The following is a 19,567-nucleotide window of genomic DNA, read 5'->3' on the forward strand; positions in this document are numbered from 1 at the left end:
TTTACATGTGTGAAGAATAGAATAGAAATAAATAGTATCTGAAGATTAATTGGCATTATTAGTTCTTTATGTACTGTAAACATATGACTTTACCAAAGGATTTAATAGATGGTTTATATAAAAAAAAATATCAGACACATTGTAATTATTTTCATAGATTGAGAGGCTTATGCAATATTTTAGTTTTTAGTGACTAATACAAGTTGGATAATACAAACAGGCCACTTTTCAGTCAGGCTGAGTGGCTTTTGGTGCATGTCTGGACTCTTTGTGCAAGTGATATGTCCAAGAAAATGTCACTGGAATTGCACCACAGAGAACTAGCTAAATCATTCTTTGGACAGTCTGGGACCTGTTAAAGTGCATGTGTGGAGTCACTGGCTGGCCTTGACAATTATAGTTTTACTCTTTGGGAAAAATATTGCTAGTCTCTCAATACCTAGGCAAGTAAAAAGGAAATATAGCTATGAAGAATGAGCATGCTGCACAACACTTTACAGACAATGTCTGATAGCATAGATACGTCCCTTGCCATGATGTGCTAGTAAATGTGATTTTTTTTGCCTGGTTCAGTATTATATATACAGTATAAATAACCCCAAAAATTCCTGTAAAACTTGTCTAAAGGAGTTGTTAACATTTAAATTAACTTGTAGTATAATATAATGAGTGATAGCATGAGACAAATTAAAATTTGTTTCAATTGTTTGCTGTTTTTGAATTCTATAGCTTTTTGTTCAACAGTTCTCCAGTTTTGATTTCTGCAGCTTTCTGGTTCCTAGTGCCCAGATTACCCTAGCAACCAATGTTCCCTCTAAGCTGTGCGCTCGTGCACACAAATGTTGAGCCCAGCGCACCCAACAAATTGTGGTGCACACAGAATTTTGTGTGAAAACACAAAAATATGCATTTATTCTGATCTTTGCACACTTAAAGGGATCCTGTCATTGGAAAACAGGTTTTTTTCAAAACGCATCAGTTAATAGTGCTACTCCAGCAGAATTCTGCACTGAAATCCATTTCTCAAAAGAGCAACCAGATTTTTTTATATTCAATTTTGAAATCTGACATGGGGCTAGACATTTTGTCAATTTCCCAGCTGCCCCTGGTCATGTGACTTGTGCCTGCACTTTAAAAGAGAAATGCTTTCAGGTAGGCTGCAGTTTTTCCATCTCAATGTAACTGAATGTGTCTCAGTGGGACATGGGTTTTTACTATTGAGTGTTGTTCTTAGATCTACCAGGCAGCTGTTATCTTGTGTTAGGGAGCTGTTATCTCGTTACCTTCCCATTGTTCTTTTGTTTGGCTGCTGGGGGGGGGGGAGGGAGGGTGTGATATCACTCCAACTTGCAGTACAGCAGTAAAGAGTGATTGAAGTTTATCAGAGCACAAGTCACATGACCTGGGGCAGCTGGGAAATTGACAATATGTCTAGCCCCATGTCAGATTTCAAAATTGATTATAAAAATATCTGCTTGCTCTTTTGAGAAATGAATTTCAGTGCAAAATTCTGCTGGAGCAACACTATTAACTGATTCATTTTGAAAAAAATGTTTTTTTCCCATGACAGTATCCCTTTAAGCAAGAAGGAATTAGAGGGAACATTGCTAGCAACCTGCAGTGTTTTGAATGAAGACTGAACTATGAATAATATATGGCCTAAATAGAAAGATATGTAATGAAAAGTAACAAGAACAATACATTTGTAGCTCCACAAAGCAATAGTTTGCTAGGGTCAGTGACCACCATTTGAAAGCTGTGGGGCCGATTCATCAAGAGTCGAATATCGAGGGTTAATTAACCCTCGATATTCGACTGGGAACTAAAATCGTTCGACTTCGAATATCGAAGTCGAACGATTTTGCGCAAATCCTGCGATCGATCGATCGAAGGATTTTTCGTTCGATCGAAGGATTTTAATCCAACGATCGAAGGAAAATCCTTCGATCAAAAAATCACAGGCAAGCCTATGGGGACCTTCCCCATAGGCTAACATTGACTTCGGTAGGTTTTATCTACCGAAGTAGGTGGTCGAAGTATTTTTTAAAGAGACAGTACTTCGATTATCGAATGGTCGAATAGTCGAACGATTTTTACTTCGAATCGTTCGAATTCGATCGAATTTAACCAATTCGATGGTCGAAGTACCCAAAAAATACTTCGAAATTCGAAGTTTTTTTAATTCGAATCCTTCACTCCTGTGTGTCAAAAGAAGGCAATAAAAAATGAAGACCAGTAAAGTTGCTAAGCGTAGGCCATTCTATAACATACTTAAAGGTAAACTGCCCCTTTAATATTTTTTTTTTAATAACATTATCAATGTTAACCGTGCATAGAGATATAGGGACATCATTATAGGCATCATACATGTTTATCTTTGATATTTGAGGTGTTCTTTTAGGAGTGTCTTTTTGTCACTTTGATTATTCTGCTGTGCAGTTTTGTGATGAGGGTTTAAATAAGGGAAATATTCGAACTCAACCTGGTATGTACTGTCTACAACGTATGCAATTATTAAAGCAAGGCGATCTTAAAGGAATTGTTCAGTATAAAAATAAAAACTGGATAAATATGCTGTGCAAAATTAAAATGTTTTAATTTCAGTATAATTAGTTAGCCAAAAATGTAACATCTAAAGGCTGGAGTGACTTGGATGTCTAACATAACAGCTAGAACTACTTACTGCTTTTCGGCTCTCTTGGTTTCCACTGATCATTGACTTGAAGGGGGGCCACATGAGTCATAACTGTATTCTAAGGATCAATTGCAAACACACTAAACAGTTATGTCCCATGTGGCCCCCCTTGAAGTTGCTGACTAACTCAGAGTAGCTGCAAAGCAGGAAGTAGTGTTCTGGCTATGATGTTAGACATCCAGTCACTCCAGCCTTTATACATTACATTTTTGTCTAATTATATTAAAAAAAAATGTAAAAAAATGTTTCTATTTTGCACAGTTTTTATTTTTACACTGAACTGCTCCTTTAAAGGAGAAGGAAAGGTTAAAACTAAGTAAGCCTTATTAGAAAGGTCTACCTACATATACCGGTAAACCATCAAAGTAGTGCTGCTCTGAGTCCTCTGTCAAAAGAAACAATGCATTTCTTTCTTCTATTGTGTACACATGGGCTTCTGTATCAGACTTCCTGCCTTCATCTTAAACCTCCTTGCCTGCGGCGTGAGCATGCTCAGTTTGCTCCTCTTCCCCCCCCCCCCCTCCCTTCTCTGCTATAATCTGAGCCCAGAGCTATAAGTGAGCAGGGAGAGACTCAGGCAGGAATTGATATCACACCAAGCTAATATTGCAGCTGCTATCCTAAACAAACTGAGAGCTTCTAGAGCTTTTTACTCAGATATGGTAAAAACATTCTACAGAATAAATGTAGCATTCTAGCTTGTACTATTGCAGCTAATCTATTGGCAATAAAATGCCTCTCTAGCTTTCCTTCTCCTTTAAGTCAGAGTCACATTTGGTACTTTTTGCCACCCACTAGCACTTCCAACTGATTCAACTGATAATTGCCACCCAAAGATTCCCAATGCACATGCTTTGGAGACCATTTGCAATATTTTTTCACTGTTACAAAACACATGGAAAATTCAGAAAATGCCCAGCAAGGTCTAGAGGACAAGCTAGCGTAGCTAGAATAATTAGAAACTGTATTTGTATAGAAGAGTTCAAGCAATAAAGATTGTTTGCAGTTTAACTCCCTATCATGAAAACATTACCAACTTACTGAGAGGACTGGAAGGATAACATCTCAAAGTGATTTGCTAATTTGAGCCATTTTATTATTTTTTATTTGGTTAACGTGTTCTCTCTTTTTTTCTTTTTTATATTTCTTATGATCAGTGCTTTTATTTTTATCAGATTCTGACTTGGCTGTGTATTCAGTCTAGCAAGTGACAGGCAGGTTGTTGTCCCGATGGCTATTTGCCAGCTCTCTAATTGAAGCATGTGGTTTTATCCAGCTGACAATTATATCTTACCAAGAAAATATTTAGCGAATTCTCCACAACAAAAGAAACGGAGAAACATTTTTGTCGCGGTGTGTGAGACTGCAGTCACATTTTATATTCACACCTCTTAAATTGTCCACATTTTTAATAGTAATGGGAGCCAGTGACGCTTGTTACTTGCAATGTTGGGAAGAATTCCAAAGGTTTTCCATTTCACTGTAAAATCTTAATTTGGTATGTCTGGAAGCATTTAAATATGTGCGCGCATAGTCTTTTTACTTCTCATCTGGAGCGGTCGTGCATTTCTCAAGCCAAAAAATGCACTTTTCTTAACTATTTTATTATTTTTTAAATGTTCTGCAGTGGGTCTGAATGTGCTTCTTATGTCTACTAAAGTCCTTGTGGACTAATGGAAACTAGACCAACCCACTTGTGGGCCAAATGTGGATAAAGCTCACAGAAGAATTAACTAGACTAGTTTAGAATATATAGAGTCAACTATACTAGACTAGTATAGTATTTTATTTCCTCTGCTTATGAAATGTATGTTATAGTATTACCAGAGGTGGATTTGGGCCTCTACAGCTTTTTAAATGGGGAAAGTCTTTGTACTGCATCAAAAGGGTCTGTTTTGGAATTCTTGCTGTTATCAACTGTAATTGTCTGGAGAGACATATGGGTGCAATTATCTGAATACACAAGATCGGTTTAGGCAAAATCCCATGCCCTTGTGACTTGCTTTCAAAATAGAGCCCATGAAGCACTGCATCAAAAATTAAAACACTTTTTAAGTAGCCCCATTTCACACAATTTTGTAATAGTCCTAAACTAATGTTTTTCAAAACAGTAATTTATATAGTGAATAAAGTACCCCCTCTTGTAAAATATAAAGATATTATAAGTTACCGAGGAGTTTCATGACCCTATAAAGGTCATGGAACTCCGAGGTAACTTATAATATCCTCATATTTTACAACTGGGGGTACTTTATTTATTATAATACACAAATTTTAGTGAGTCATGTGACAGAAATTACATCACTACTCACCGTTTATAACTGATGACATCACTACTCACCGTTTATAAGGATATAATTTACAAGATATTCATGGCTTTTGTGTATTATATTGTAATATGTATATTTCTAAGTTGTAGAATGTAAGCTATCATGTGCTGAGCTCTCCCCTTACTCTCTCTTGACAATATCCAGTTGTAACTGTGGGTCCTTGACCTCTATATTGACAACTATTATGTAACTTTTTTTGGCTGTTGGCAATATAGTAATGTGAGGCATTTTTAGCTTTCTATAGTACAACTGCACTGATAAGGAAACATTTATACCAGTATGTTTCTACCTTGTCTTTTGTCTGATCTAAGGCATTTGACATCTACCAGATACATTTAATATGCATCACAGCTGTGCTTTTAGAGATTTATCTTACACGGCATATATGCGGTATGTAAAATATTTACAGTGTGGAAGAAAGTAAATGGAATTTATAAAGCCTCATTATTGTCAGCTAAATGTACATTGTACATGAGAAGCCTTCAGCTTGAGGACGTGATCCCTGTACTTATAGTCCCACAATAAATTTCAGCTGTGTATGTGGAAAATGGATCATTTATTTTTAAAAAGGAGGCAACTGCAGAGAGCACTTTGAACATGTTTTATTTATATTTGTATTTATTTTAGGATTAACAACAATTTGATGATATCAATAGGTTATATGCAAATTATGTGACAACAACATGAACATGATCTCCCTGTTACTGCTTAGTTGTAAAGCTGAATGTAATTGGACAAAAGGAAACACATAATCTTTTTTTAAATTTTATTTAAGGAACAAACTTATCAAACACCCACATCACACGTGAAAAATAAACTCCTCACTTAGTTATCTAGTCAGCCAGTTTACAAAATGTAATTAATAATGATTTATTTGATTTAACATAGCCAGGCATTACCAGGCCTGTTGAATCTGAGGAAGTGCCAAGTATGTAGGCACGAAACACGTCAGTTTTATCTGTACACCCACTGCCACAGCAATGTCACATTGTGTGTTCCAATAAAGTCGCATTGATATTACCAGCAGCGACTCTGGTGGATATATCGGTCAGCGCTACATGTGGGCAAGAAGCGTCGGGAAGCATTATAAGTTTCAGATTGAAGTTGCAAAACTCTTGCGAGAGCTGCGACCGGCCCAGAGACGCTACTACATGGAGATGAGCTCCGCCATTAACGCATCCATAAGTTGTTAAAATGCTCTAAAAAGGGTTACAGTGCAGTTTCTAAGGCTCTGTGATGACTGCATTGAGCGCCATTAACTATAAATGAAGACTCCTAGAAATGCCAACATTACTCCAGGGTTTCATCAGCAACTCATCTTGTAAGTCACAAAATGTCTCAAAAGAACATTCAAAGAACAGCAAGCCTTTATAAAGCCTCATCTAAAGTCATTGTTCATGGAACGCATAGTAGAGTAGCAAAATAACAACTGTCGGCCAGGAATAATATCTGGATGATGATCCCCAAGCCTTTTGAGATAATGTTCTGTGGACAGAATAGTCAAAAGTGGAACATTTTGGACAACAAAGGTCTATTGATGTCTGGTGGAAACCGCTGTCAAATATGGTGTTGGGATGCTTTGCTACCATAGGGACTGGAAAACTTGCCATAATTGAAGGAACCATACATTCTGTACTGCACCTGAAAATTCTGTCTGTGTGCTAAAGCTGCTACTAAAAGTCCATTATTAAGCTTAAAGGGCAGTTTATTTTTCACATGGCGACCAGTGTTGAATACCTATGAAATAATGTAAAAAACAGTCTTGTATGTTTTCTCTGATACTCTGTCTATCACTTTTTATTTAAAGTTCAGAAACAAAGCGTGACAAATCTGCAGTTCTACAAGCATTAGGAAGGAGGCAAATCATGTTTTTCATGCTTTTGTATATGAATGGGTATATATTAAAAATTACTCAATTAAAAGATGTAAATACTGTAGCTGTTGCAAAAAGACAACCATCCTTTCGCTCTTTGATTTTTGATGTTCATATTCATTGCTATGTTAGGGTGATTGTTAATTGTAGGATTGTATGTTGAACCCATATATGGGGTCAAATATTTGGCCAACCCGATTGGAAGCTGGAATTCCTGTTGTCTGAGAACTGCATTGGGTCTTGCTTGCATCTCCTTCTGGCAGGTGTGCATATGTACATCTGTCTACAACTTACTATGTGTTTACATGGCACAAATGTTGCTTAAAAATCCTTGCTAATTTCCATCTATTTTATGCTGAACTTTATTTAAACTGAGTGGAGATGAGGGATGATTACAATCCTTTAAGTTTCTGCGGCCATTCCATTAAATATGTGCAAGCAGATAGATTGGCACTACCTGAATTCATATCTAAGTTTTAATTGTGACTAATTCAGGGTGACTTGCAAATTTGCATCAAGTTTGCTTTTAACCACAGTTCTGTTTGGTATGAAGCACACGTGAACATAAAATGGAATCCCTTAAAGTTTCATTGAGAAAACTTTGCATTTTTTTTTTTGTAGTTTTGTTTGTAGTTTATGTGTTGTAAATTTGTGCTGTTCTCCCATTTGTCCATTAAACTGCTCCCTGTTTTCTATGGTCATGCTAACAATTGAAAAAATAAAACCATGACTGGAAAGGTCAGTATTGGAAAGTATAGACCACACAGGATACATTTTTTTAGCATTTTAGACCTTACTTTTTATATTGTAAGTTTATATAGAGGCTAAATAGAAAAGCAAGTACAGGTATGGAATCTGATATCTAGAAACCTTGGGACCTGGGGTTTTCCAGATAAGGGATCTTTCTATAATTAAGATCTTCATCAAAATATATTATTTAAACATTGACTAAACCCAATAGGATTTTGCCACCAATATGGATTTATGCAGCTTCTGATATGGTCGTAATGTAGAGTTCTTTCAGATGATTAATGTCAGGGGTCTTCTTTTTGTTGAGATTCATCATTGAAGTTCTTGCAAATGAAAAAGCCATTGGAGGATCCCTTTTGGCCATTAATTAACTGTGGCCCCTGCTAACCCTCTTAAGTGCTTTTTTGAAATATACCATAGGTTTTGGAAGTTTTTGTAATAAAATATGAGATGGTGATTTGTTACAAGAGTTCACATTTCACATGGAGAAATTTATTTGTAGCCCTAAGAGCCTATTTTATGATTATTATTTCTCCGAGAATCTCCTGCTGTGGTGGCAATTTTTTTTTCCTAGTGTCTGAAAAATAATATAATAGAAAACATAATAAACCATAATTAGAATGGAACAAAGCCCTAGAGAGAGAGAGAATGCAAGTGTGAGATTGAATAGAAGCTGCTACTTTTAAGAGTGTTTTTTTTTTTTTTTTAACCAGTATAGATTTCTAAATGTAGGTGGGGATTAATAAATATCTATAGTAAACTACAACTGGGGAAAATACGAATATTCAGCTTTTTAACTGTAACCTATTTTGGGCTCTGCTAGATTCCGTTTTAGTTTCCATTACGTAAAACAATCAACGTATATCAAATTTTCCTCATGACAATCGCTTTAACTGCCCATGCATAAGAACAGATCCGTTCCATACAGAGTTTGGTGCTAATGCGGTTGCTTCCCATGGTCATATTATTCCTTCATTTGCATATCACGAAGCCCCTAGTACCTTAAAGAGATACTGACATCAGAAAATAACCTTTTTTATTATCTATCATAACATTGTCATTGACTGATATTTATAATTTTGTCATGTAAATATTTGCCTGATGCTTTTAAATTACCTTTCTTAATACCATGTTCCTCTATAAAGGGGCTGCCATATTTGTGCAGCACTAGTCTTGTAGCATTAGAAACTCTTGACAGGTTGCGAAGGGACAGTCAGGTTTATGAACTTCAAGTGACAATTACTTACCAAAGCAGAACTATTTACGTAAAACCATCAACATGATGTAGCTTGATATTTTCAAAATAATTTTTTTTTTTTGTGTCAGTATCACTTTATGGCAGTATTTGATGGAGAATGCATCACACCTAATGCTCAAGCATAGCGGGTGCCCAAGTGTTAAAATTGCACAAATTGAAAGTAGTCCTAAATTACTCTGGGACGTCAAGTGTGATTTAATAGGATTTAATGTATTTTTCCCTTTCATATAATTTATAGCAAAACAAAGGTAGGTGTGCTTAGAAATAGTTACGATAACATAACCCTGACATTCCTTCTCCGCTCCCAATTTTGCATGATGGAATAACACCCATATGTACAAAACAAAGGTGCTGTAATGTCATTTAGAATGTAAGCTCTTTTATCATGACATGCATGCTTTATCAGTAGCTGAAGTGAACATATAAAACTTTGTTTTTCCTCCACTACTTCTGCCATCTAAATAGAATGGGATTTTGTAACATTTAAAAAGAAAGCTTATTGCTTTTGAATGGAAAAGTAAAGCATTTAAAATGACAGATTTAGTGATAAAGCTTTGTTGAAATGAGTTCTGTTTAGGAATGATATGTTTTGTAATCTTTATTCTTCTTTGCTTGATAAGCTTTGGCAGTTCACCTTATTACTATTTCCTCTGTTCATTATGTGCACAAGATCCTTTCCCAAAACATGCTTCCCCCCCCCCATTATACCTAAGTGTCCTGTGATAAAACGAGAGTGGTTTCTTTACTTATGCAAATGAAATATTACATATTTTTAAAAAAAAAGCATTTGATTTTTATGTACATGCACATATTTTTTGCAAATGAGCAATTCTGACACAATTTTACAGTACTGTCTTAAGTTTATTATTCCATACTTTTTACTACTGAAAGCAATTACTTTCCTAAACAATTTTACAAAATTTGACATACTTGTTTCTGTTTATATAACACTCCATTTTCTGTACTAAACAGTAATTAGGTTTTTATGGATTAAAGGCTTGAGGGAGTTCCTCTTTAACAGATAGCTCTTTAGCTTTCTGCCAGATATTCATTTCATGAATATCTCACTGCTGCACTGCTTGACACTTCATTACTTTAAAATGAGTATAAATAAACTTTTTAAGCTATATATACAAAACATAGAAGTGCTTATAAATTATTTCTTCAAAGAGTTTCATAGATCATGTTGGTAACTCCAGCTGAACGCTTTATGTTTAAATTTATAGACTTTTGCTTTCACAGTCTTGTATTTAGATTTACCTTGTACCTAAAGGCTAGGGCCACATCATATGGATCTCAGCCTGCGGAGAAACGCAGACCGAGAATCTGCTGCTCCTTTTCTTTTGTGCTGCCTGCACCTGGAATCATTGCCTCCGCTTTGGTTACAGGCAGATGTGACTGACTTAGGCGCAGAAACGTGAGATTTTCGTACCATATTTGGTGTGTGTATAGTGAGAAATGACCCAAACGATTCCGGCAGAAGTCTTGGATATTGGGTCAGCTCATCAATCGAGCCGGCCAGAAAGCTTTCATCGGGCGCCTTTGAAGGCACCTGAACATTAGCCTTTGTTAGTGCTGAATTATCAGATACAGGTAGAATTCTATTGTTTTTACCTGTATATCTGACGATTCAGCTCTACAAGGGTGTATAGAAACGAACACTCTTTCTTGGAAAGATCTTTAACGGGAAAGATTGTAATTGTAATATCTATGGCCACCTTTACTTAGAATATGCAAAACGTTCCATTAAAGGGTTTTTTTTACCTTCAAACAATGAGTGGTTTTCCGATCACCAGAAATAACGACCTTTTAAAATGACTTTCTATTTTCTATGTGTCACCGGTTTTTTAATATTCAAGTGTAAAGTGTCTTTTTTCACCTTTTAAAGCAGCTCTGGAAGGGGGGGGTCACCGACTCTATAAACTCTTCTAAATTGATACATTTCTTATCTTTGTCCCTTCTGAGCAGAATCTCTGCGTTTCATTACAGGCAGCTGTTGGAATTGATACAATAGTTGCTAATACCCCAGAGAAGCTGGTGAGAAATGTATCAACTAAATCAGGGATGTCCATCCTTTTGGCTTCTCTTTGAAAAAGAAAAATGGTCTTGGGCCACACATGAAATGCACAACACTTCTGATTTGTAAAATTAAAGAAAATACACAGAAAAGAACTACAATACAAGTTGGATAACCAGATGGAGCTATACATTGGAATATGGGACACCTGGATATTAAATAACTTAATATAATATTATTACTGACTGGGCAAAGGGCAGAGCCCCCTCTCCTTCCTAGGTAACCACATTGTTACAACCTGGCATAGTAAGCCTGTTCCTAACAAGACAACCGACTGAGGTTGTTAATGTGTCTGGACTTAGAGCGCGCAAAGTGTTATTTCACTCTCATTTTCTCTGTATTTCCATATATTTATTTCTTAATTTCTTTCTTTTTTTCCCTTCTCTTCCTTTTCTTTCTCCTTCAAGCTGGGCTACATTCATATACATCCTGGGCCTCAGGTTGGACACCCCTGAACTAAAATTTGCAAAATTTTAACAGTATACAGCTGTCAGACTCAAACACCACAGACAGTAAAATTCAACTTTAAACTTAGATTCTGGAAATACAGTAAAAAAAACAAATACTGGAAAGTAATTGAAAAAAATCTTTATGTCTTGGGAACAATCTGAAAACAACTGAACTAAAAAAAGTGTTTGGCAGGTGAACAACCCCTTTAAGGAGCTGCTTTTCAGAGCTCCCCTCTTGAGATGAGTTAAGTTGGGTGCGCACAGCCAGATAAAATTGACCAACTGTGACTCAAACTAGTTAACATTTGCCTGGGTGCATTGGTTCAAACAAACTTAAGACTTTTCAGGTTCTGATTGGATCTGTTCATAAACTGGAACTTACAGTTATTGGCCAACTGGATTAATAGGTCACTAGTATAATGTAAATAAACGGTGTTGAATGCCAAATAACTGAATAATGTCCTGTCATTTTGTTTAGTGATCTGCCCAGTCAGACTCCAGATGCAGCAGTATGTACTCAATTAAATAGTCACAATTCAAAAGTTAGTTGGCAGCCAACAGAGATACATGGAGCCAAAATTATTGGAAAGCTGCTCAGAATGAAATGTTCATAGATTCACCTTGATTTTTTTCTTGTGGTAGGAAGTCTCTATTGTTTATTAATAGTCAAAATGCAAAAGAGAAAATGTATATTTTTCTGACCCTGCTGTTACATTGTTTGCGTTTTTTGTGTGAAAGTTTAGATGACTTGCCTGACCAACTTTTTTTGAAATTTGTTAATGCTGTATTATTGTTTCAGAATATATCCTGTGTTATTGTTTCAGAATATCTTTTATATATAAAGAGAATCAAAAAGTCTTAAGCGCTTACGTTTCAAAAATTGAGTCAAGAAAAAAAGTTAAGCACCTGCCGATTTCTTAACTGGGTAATAAAGACCTGCAAATTATAAAATACTGTGTGGCTTAAACCACATCCGAGCTTTTTGTATATCTGTATTATCTTTAGTACATACTTGCTACCATACAGTGTATTTCTGCATAACGAAGTTTGCTTCATAAAGACGTGATCATGACCATATTGCAGGGCTTCCTTCGCTCAGGGATTTTCCTTAATGTCGGACCTATTAAAAACATCTGCAACCCATAAACACTTGAAGCAATGAAAGGAATACCTTGCCAGATGCTGTGCATGGGGGTGTTTTTTTTTTTTTTTGTGCTGGGGGTTTGGGATGCATTTGCATAGGAATATTGTATAGGTGGAAGCAAAAACAGATTCCACTAAATACATACATTCTGAAGAGTAATGGTCTAAAATCAGTGATAAAACTAAAGTTAAGATATTGATTTAAGGTAGCTGTCCAGATTATATCTTCAAAGCAACCATGAAATACAAAAAGAGAGAGTTGGTTTTTGCAGTGGCCTTCAAAATACCCATCATGGAGTATTACTGAGTAATATAAGGGTTGGGAGTAGTTGGAACTTGAATGTGGCTATATCTGCCTAATACTAACCATATGATCAAGCCTTTGCACATGACATATACCTATGTAGTCCATTCCTCCAGTTGAGATGCTGTGGCAGATTTGAGGAGATTTAGTTGCCTGGCGACTAATCGCCTCTTCGTCTGGGTGACAATCTCCCTGAACTGCCTTTGCGTGTCCTCCCATCCGCTATAATGAAAAGTCGCCTGCGCTAAAGCACACGCGGCGCTTCGTATTCCGAAGTCGCTCGAAGTTGCCTCACGAGGAAACTTCTGGCGACTTCATAAAACAAAGCGCTGCATCTGCTTTAGCCAGGCAACTAAATCTGCCCGTGTGTCTCAACCCTTAAGCTATTTCAAGCAACTTTAAGGCAATTGGCATCCATAGGGAATTTCAAGCATTTTGCGACGCATGAATCTTTTTGTAGCTCGGAGGGCAGGGCCAAAACATCCAAATCTGGCATTGTTCCCTTCTGCGGCAGTCACTTCCTTATTCAAGTTAATTATAGTCTATAAGGATTCTTGCTTTTTCTGGAGGTTAAGGTTTTAAATAAACAAATTGAGAGGACCTGCCATTTTTCTAATGTAAAAAGTCTATTTGTAGCGTCTTTGCTCATCAGTTAAACAATCCAGTTCCTTAAAAAGGTTTGCAGAAGGTCAAAAAGATTAAATTAAAAAACGAACATGTTTTAATGTAATAGAAATATAATGCAATGTTGCCCTGCACTAGGAAAACTGTTGTGTTTGCTTTATAAACACTACTTTTGTTTACAGTGTATAAATAAACTGCTGTGTAGCAATGGGGGCAGCCATTCAAAGGAGAAAAGGCTCAAGTTACACAGCAGATAAGCGCTGTAGACATACAGTAGTTATCTGTTATCCACTATTTAACTTGTGCCATATAGACTCTTTTCAGTTTCTGCCATTGCTACACAGCAGTTGTTTGTATGCACTATAGTAGTGTTTGTGAAGCAAACCGATCAGTTTTACCAGTGCTAGCAGTGTTACTTTACCCAGTACACACTGTATTATGCAGGGTTATATATATATATATATATATATATATTTGGTTCACGAAGCAACACTTCTCAATTAAAACTTTTTGATAACTCGCAAGTGCCACCAGCCCGGTAAAATGTAAAAAACGCTAATTCTGCACCAATGTTTTATTCTACTATATAATGGGATGGCAAAATGCGTTCAATAAGGGTGAAATTGCAGATGTATGCGATATTTTCTGTTAAGTTTGGAGTCTCCTTCTTGAAGACCTAGGTGGCTAATACTATGCAAAATGTATGTCCTCATTAAGATAATGGTTTCCCAAAACTATAACAAGCATATGCTGTAACCAGTGAATTATGTTTGTATTCCATCATATAAGAGTTTGTTAGCTGCTGCCTGACACCAAAGTCTGTTATTGGATATGCCGTCTACAGTTATGCACCTATTCTTTCTAGTTTTTTTAAATTAATTAATAAAGTAATCTTTTTGTAGTTCGACTAATTTTTCCATGTATGAGTTTACTGGGGGCCAAATCAGGTCAGTGTCCTTAATGTTTGGTTTTGCTTTGTTCTTTTGTAAAGAGTAGATAATCAAATCTGGTTGAACAGCTTTACATACGTTATGGCTTCCTAAAAAGTTTGACGTTTTGTTGCTATTCCATCTTGAACTGTTGTGTACATCTGGGGCTTCCCAGATTGCTCAAGGGCTCCATACACTGACTTGTATGGCATTATCATAATAATATTATCTGTATTCATGTCGGCGTCACAGGAATGAAATCAGGGAGGTTTTGGCTTGCCCTGTTACACCCTGGCCACAGATCTGTATGTCTCTGAGCACGTAGCATGTTAAATAATGTGGCAATTAAATAGCATTGACCTAGAATATGGTTTATAAAATTTACAAATGAGTTTTATAATGTTGAATGTTTGAGACTTGGGTTTCTCTAAATATGAGGACTTTTTGTAAGGTGAAACACTGTGTCTAAAGGCTACTTAAACATTTGGAGGCCCATTTATCAAAGGTCAAACTTCGAATTCATGTGATTTTTTTTTTTTTTTAATCTTATAAATTTGAATATACTCAAAAATTTGAAAAATCTAAAACTCAAACAAATTTTACAGATTCAAATTCTAATAAACTCAAATCAAGTTTTTTCTCCAGAAAAAAAACCTAAAATGTCAGGAAGGCTATTAACATCTTTTGACCTCTCCCATTGACTTCTACAGCAGGTTTTAGGTGGCGAATAGTCTAATTATTCCCAGGGTAAAGGTTTGATAAATCTAGAATTCTGAATTTGAGTTGAGGTTGGCTTATTCCCAATTTGAGAGTTTTGACCAAAAAAACTATTCGAATTTCCTATTCAACCCTTGATAAATCTGCCCCTATAATGTTGAAATGCCTTTACCATGGATTTTTGCTAGCTTCAGATATACTTGTATTACAGGGAAAATGTAAATCTATCGTGAATTAATCATGTATTTAAATAGAACACTATGGGAAAAGGAACGCTTTATCATTTCTGAGACTTCTCGACACAGATCACTTCCCCTTTATAAATATTTCTCTCTGTGTGATGCATTTATCATATCAACTCATTGCATGTATGTATTGGTGAATTACATTTTGTTTATTTAAAAAAACGACTCGCATATACAGTCCATAATCATTAAAAAAAGAGTATTTTCTGTACATATCTACTTGAAGCCTTGTACTCTTTCATAATACGTGATCGGGAACCATTTGCTGGGTTGAGGTGCAACTTTTTCCCCCAGCACTTCCTTCTATTTTGGTGCATATCTGTTTAGCAAAATTGCACCTAGAACCAGAAACAAAAATTACAATGGTTGAAACCATACATGAGTAGAACTGGTCTAAAGAGAGTTGCATGTTTTTTTGGCAAATCCATTCGGTTAACGTAATGCCATCCTTTGTCTGCTTTTTGTCTCTGCAGCTTTTCTCAACAAAAGCCTTGTTGACAAAATATAGAGAATTATTCTGGAATCTTTCCCAGAATAATCAAAGGGAATGGCACATACAAGAAACCACCCAACATTAATCTCTGTGACCACAATGACCTGTGAATGATCTATAGTCCTGAAAAGATAAATGATCCTCTGCTTGAAAGAAAAGCGGTTGCTAATGCTTGCAATAATGCTCGTGATCGTCAGTGAAGAGGGTTTTATTTGTGCATACAAACTCTGGTGTTGGGGCATAATTTAATTGCCATATTTTCTAATTGCTATGGGAAGTATAGTACCTGACAGTCAGGTTTCTGTGTGTGTGTTTGCCATACTGCTAGCAGTTGTGTAGAAGTAATGCCTGTAGTGGAAAGCTCTTTTCCTTAGATCGTAGTATTATTATTACTTCTGTTAGAATGTATTGAGTTAGGGATTTTCGTCTATGCTCTTATATGGGCATTTTTGAGAACAAGATCATATATAAAAGTCAGCATGAATGCATGAGAAGTATGTAATTGCAACCATTTGGCACACTAGCCAAGTATATGCATTGATGGCTGACTGTTGTGTGTGGTAAGCTTTATATTGCTGGCAAACATCCATATGAAACTAGAGACACAAGATGATCCTTTTGACTTGCATGACCTGCATTACTACTTCAATAAACTACCGTACAATTTTTGTAGCATAAACGTGAAGTCAGATCTGTCTTTGCAAGTAGGGATGTAGCGAACTGTTCGCCGGCGAACTAGTTCGCGCGAACTTCGACTGTTCGCGTCCGCCGAATGTTCGCGAACGTCGCGCGACGTTCGCCAATAGGCGTTCGCGTCAAAAATCGTTCGACCATTCGACCATTCGATCGCTAAATCGAACGATTTTCGTTCGAATCGAACGATCGAAGCCATTGGATTGAATGAAATCATTCGATCGAATGGTTTCGATCGTTCGATTCGAACGAAAATCGTTCGATCGAACGATTAAAATCCTTCGATCGTTCGAATCGAACGATTTTCGGATGTTCGAAGTTTGCGAACTGTTCGCATTTTTTGCCGGTGTTCGCGAACGGCGTTCGCGAACACATAAACGGCAGTTCGCTACATCCCTATTTGCAAGCTCAGTATTGATACTTTGTCCAAATTATCTGTGCTTGTCTCTGTGTGAGCCAGATATTTAACCTTAATCTGAGACCCTGAGTGAGCTTCACATGCCATCCGCATGCCTTTAGGGGGGAAGGGTTAATGGGTTTGTTTGTTTTTGTTTTTTCTTTCTGATTTCTGTGCCCAACATCCTTACATGTGCAGCTCTTGCTTGATAAATGTACTTACTTACTTAGGGTACAAGTCTAAATATCTACTTATTAACTATCAGCACTTGTTCACAGTGCAAACTGTACTGCTTTTATTTATGCAGTGTAATATATACCTGAACTTGAATATCTTCCTTTACTATTTCTTCAAGTGCTCCAGATTAAGTTGATGTTTGGCCTTTTTTTAATTGTATGAATTGGACAGAAGATACAGGAATAGTACGTTTTTCACGGCTTGATCATCATTTGTACCCGTTGACTACCAATAAATCGATTTTAATGATGCATCATCTTCATTTAGAACACTACTCCAGTTTTAGTATTGCACAGTTTTGGTATCATTAACCATTGCTTTCAATGACTGTGTGATCCTTTTTTTCTTTTTTAAATATCTTTCTCTTTCTTTCTTTTTTAAATATTAATGTTTGTGAGCAGAAAAACTGAAATAATCCAGTTTGTTTGTTTTTTTTAAATTATGGTAAAAGTAATACGTATGAAGATGTAGATGGTGATAATCAACCCAGGGGAAATAATTTAGTAATTTGTACTTTGAATTTTCATAAAAATAATTCATAGAGCGTAGTCTTGCCCATAAGATAGACTTGCTTAATAGGCAGATAATGTGTCTCAAGTTAATACCAAGGAAATAGATTTTATCCCTTCGTCCCATTATGTCTTATGTGTTGTTCCTTTTAAAGGCATGAGTAATAGAGAGGGATTTGTGAACAAAGTTGGGACTGGAAAGATAGCCATTGCATTCAGTATTAAACATTTGATGCAAATTTGTTTTATAGAAAAAACTGCTGGAATGGAGCAGTACAATTGTTGTTATTGTCTACCCCACTCACTCACTCACATGGATTCCTCGATTTTATAAATCTCATTTCTTTCTTTCTTTTTTTTTTTTTTTTTTAATTAAAAGTATTGCAGGTGTAAACATGTTATCCAGAATGCTCGGAACCCGGGGTTTTCTGAGTAAGGGGTCTTTCCGTAATTTGGATCTCCATACCTTAAGTGTACTAAAAAATAATTTAAATATTAATTAAACCTAATAGGATTGTTTTGCCTCCAATAAGGATTCATTATATCTTAATACAAGGTACTGAATGATTATAACAGAAAAAAAGAAATAATTTTTAAAATTTTAAATTATTTGATTAAAATGGAGTATATGGGAGATGGCCCTCCTGTAATTTGGGGCTTTCTCTGTAATGGGTTTCCGAATAACGGATCCCATACATGTACTAAGTGGTTCCAACTGAACCAGCCTATGTTTTTTTCCTAACTATTTTGGTTTAAACTCTGTAATATGCATTACTTATGCTTTTACCAACTTATTTTGTTTTATTACAGCGCTGGACCAAAGGGGGACAATATTTATGAATGGAGATCTACGATTCTTGGACCACCAGGATCCGTATATGAGGGGGGTGTATTTTTTTTGGATATCACATTTTCATCTGATTATCCATTTAAGCCACCAAAGGTAAGGGAACTGTGTCTGGAATTTGTGATTTACATCAGGTTGGGTATTATTTATGCAAAATGTTATTCAGAGTACTCGTAAAAACAGTGTAGGTTCAACAAAGGGTTTTGTTATAGAACTGTTTGTTATAGAACTGAACCTGACCACTTAACCAATTGGCTGCCACAGATTTAATATTTCAATTTGCAGTTTTTGTCTTTTTTTTTTTCTATATCCCCCCCCATGCCTAGGCAACATGCAGAGAAACTGTCAATAACAGTCATGTTTTGACAACATATCTACTGTTTACCTTTCACCAGCAGATTTGTGAACAGGGACTGCACATTGTTTTTATGTGGTAATACATCCACCCAGTGGTTTTCAGGGGTCAGATTACCGAGGAGACAAAAGTGTTGTGTTTGCAGGGCCAACGGTTCTGCTATGAAAATATTGGGTAATAAACTATTGGACTGTTAGCACTCATATTTAAAATAATATATTTTTGTATTAAAAATAATATATTTTTATACACAAGAACAAGTAGGAGATAAAACAAAGTGCCGGATTTGAAATATGGTCATTTTAAAGTTATATATTTAGCTCGTTTGAATTCGTCAGAATGTATCAAGTTGCTAATTTGGGGATGTTTATAACACACAAGCTGTATGTGTCATTTACCACTGACCAAATTTGCACCCGGGCAGTAACCCGTAGCAACCAGTCAGCGATTACAGGTAGAACAATGAAAGCAAACATTTGATCAGTTGCCATGGGTTACTGCCAAAATTAGGATTTGCTCAGTGTTGATAAACAAAGCCTAGTGTATTTTTTGCATGGGCTGACATTTCAGTCATGGGTGTTGGTGTCTCTGCATGCTACATAGTTGGGCAGTCCTATTTATGTTGGCTATTGGACTGGAGAC

The 19,567-nt window shown here is 36.1% G+C and overlaps 1 protein-coding gene across 2 annotated transcripts in view; it reads left to right on the forward strand.

Annotated features, from left to right (window-relative positions):
* The window catches only part of ube2e3.L (ubiquitin conjugating enzyme E2 E3 L homeolog), a 41,557-nt gene that overhangs the window by 14,749 nt on the left and 7,241 nt on the right, over positions 1 to 19,567 (forward strand). For both annotated transcript variants that reach the window (NM_001096743.1, XM_018234638.2), the window contains 1 exon segment: positions 18,534 to 18,666. In NM_001096743.1, coding sequence (NP_001090212.1) covers positions 18,534 to 18,666 — 133 coding nt within the window.

The sequence above is a fragment of the Xenopus laevis genome, chromosome 9_10L (genome assembly GCF_017654675.1).
Source record: "Xenopus laevis strain J_2021 chromosome 9_10L, Xenopus_laevis_v10.1, whole genome shotgun sequence".
Classification (NCBI taxonomy): Eukaryota; Metazoa; Chordata; class Amphibia; order Anura; family Pipidae; genus Xenopus; species Xenopus laevis.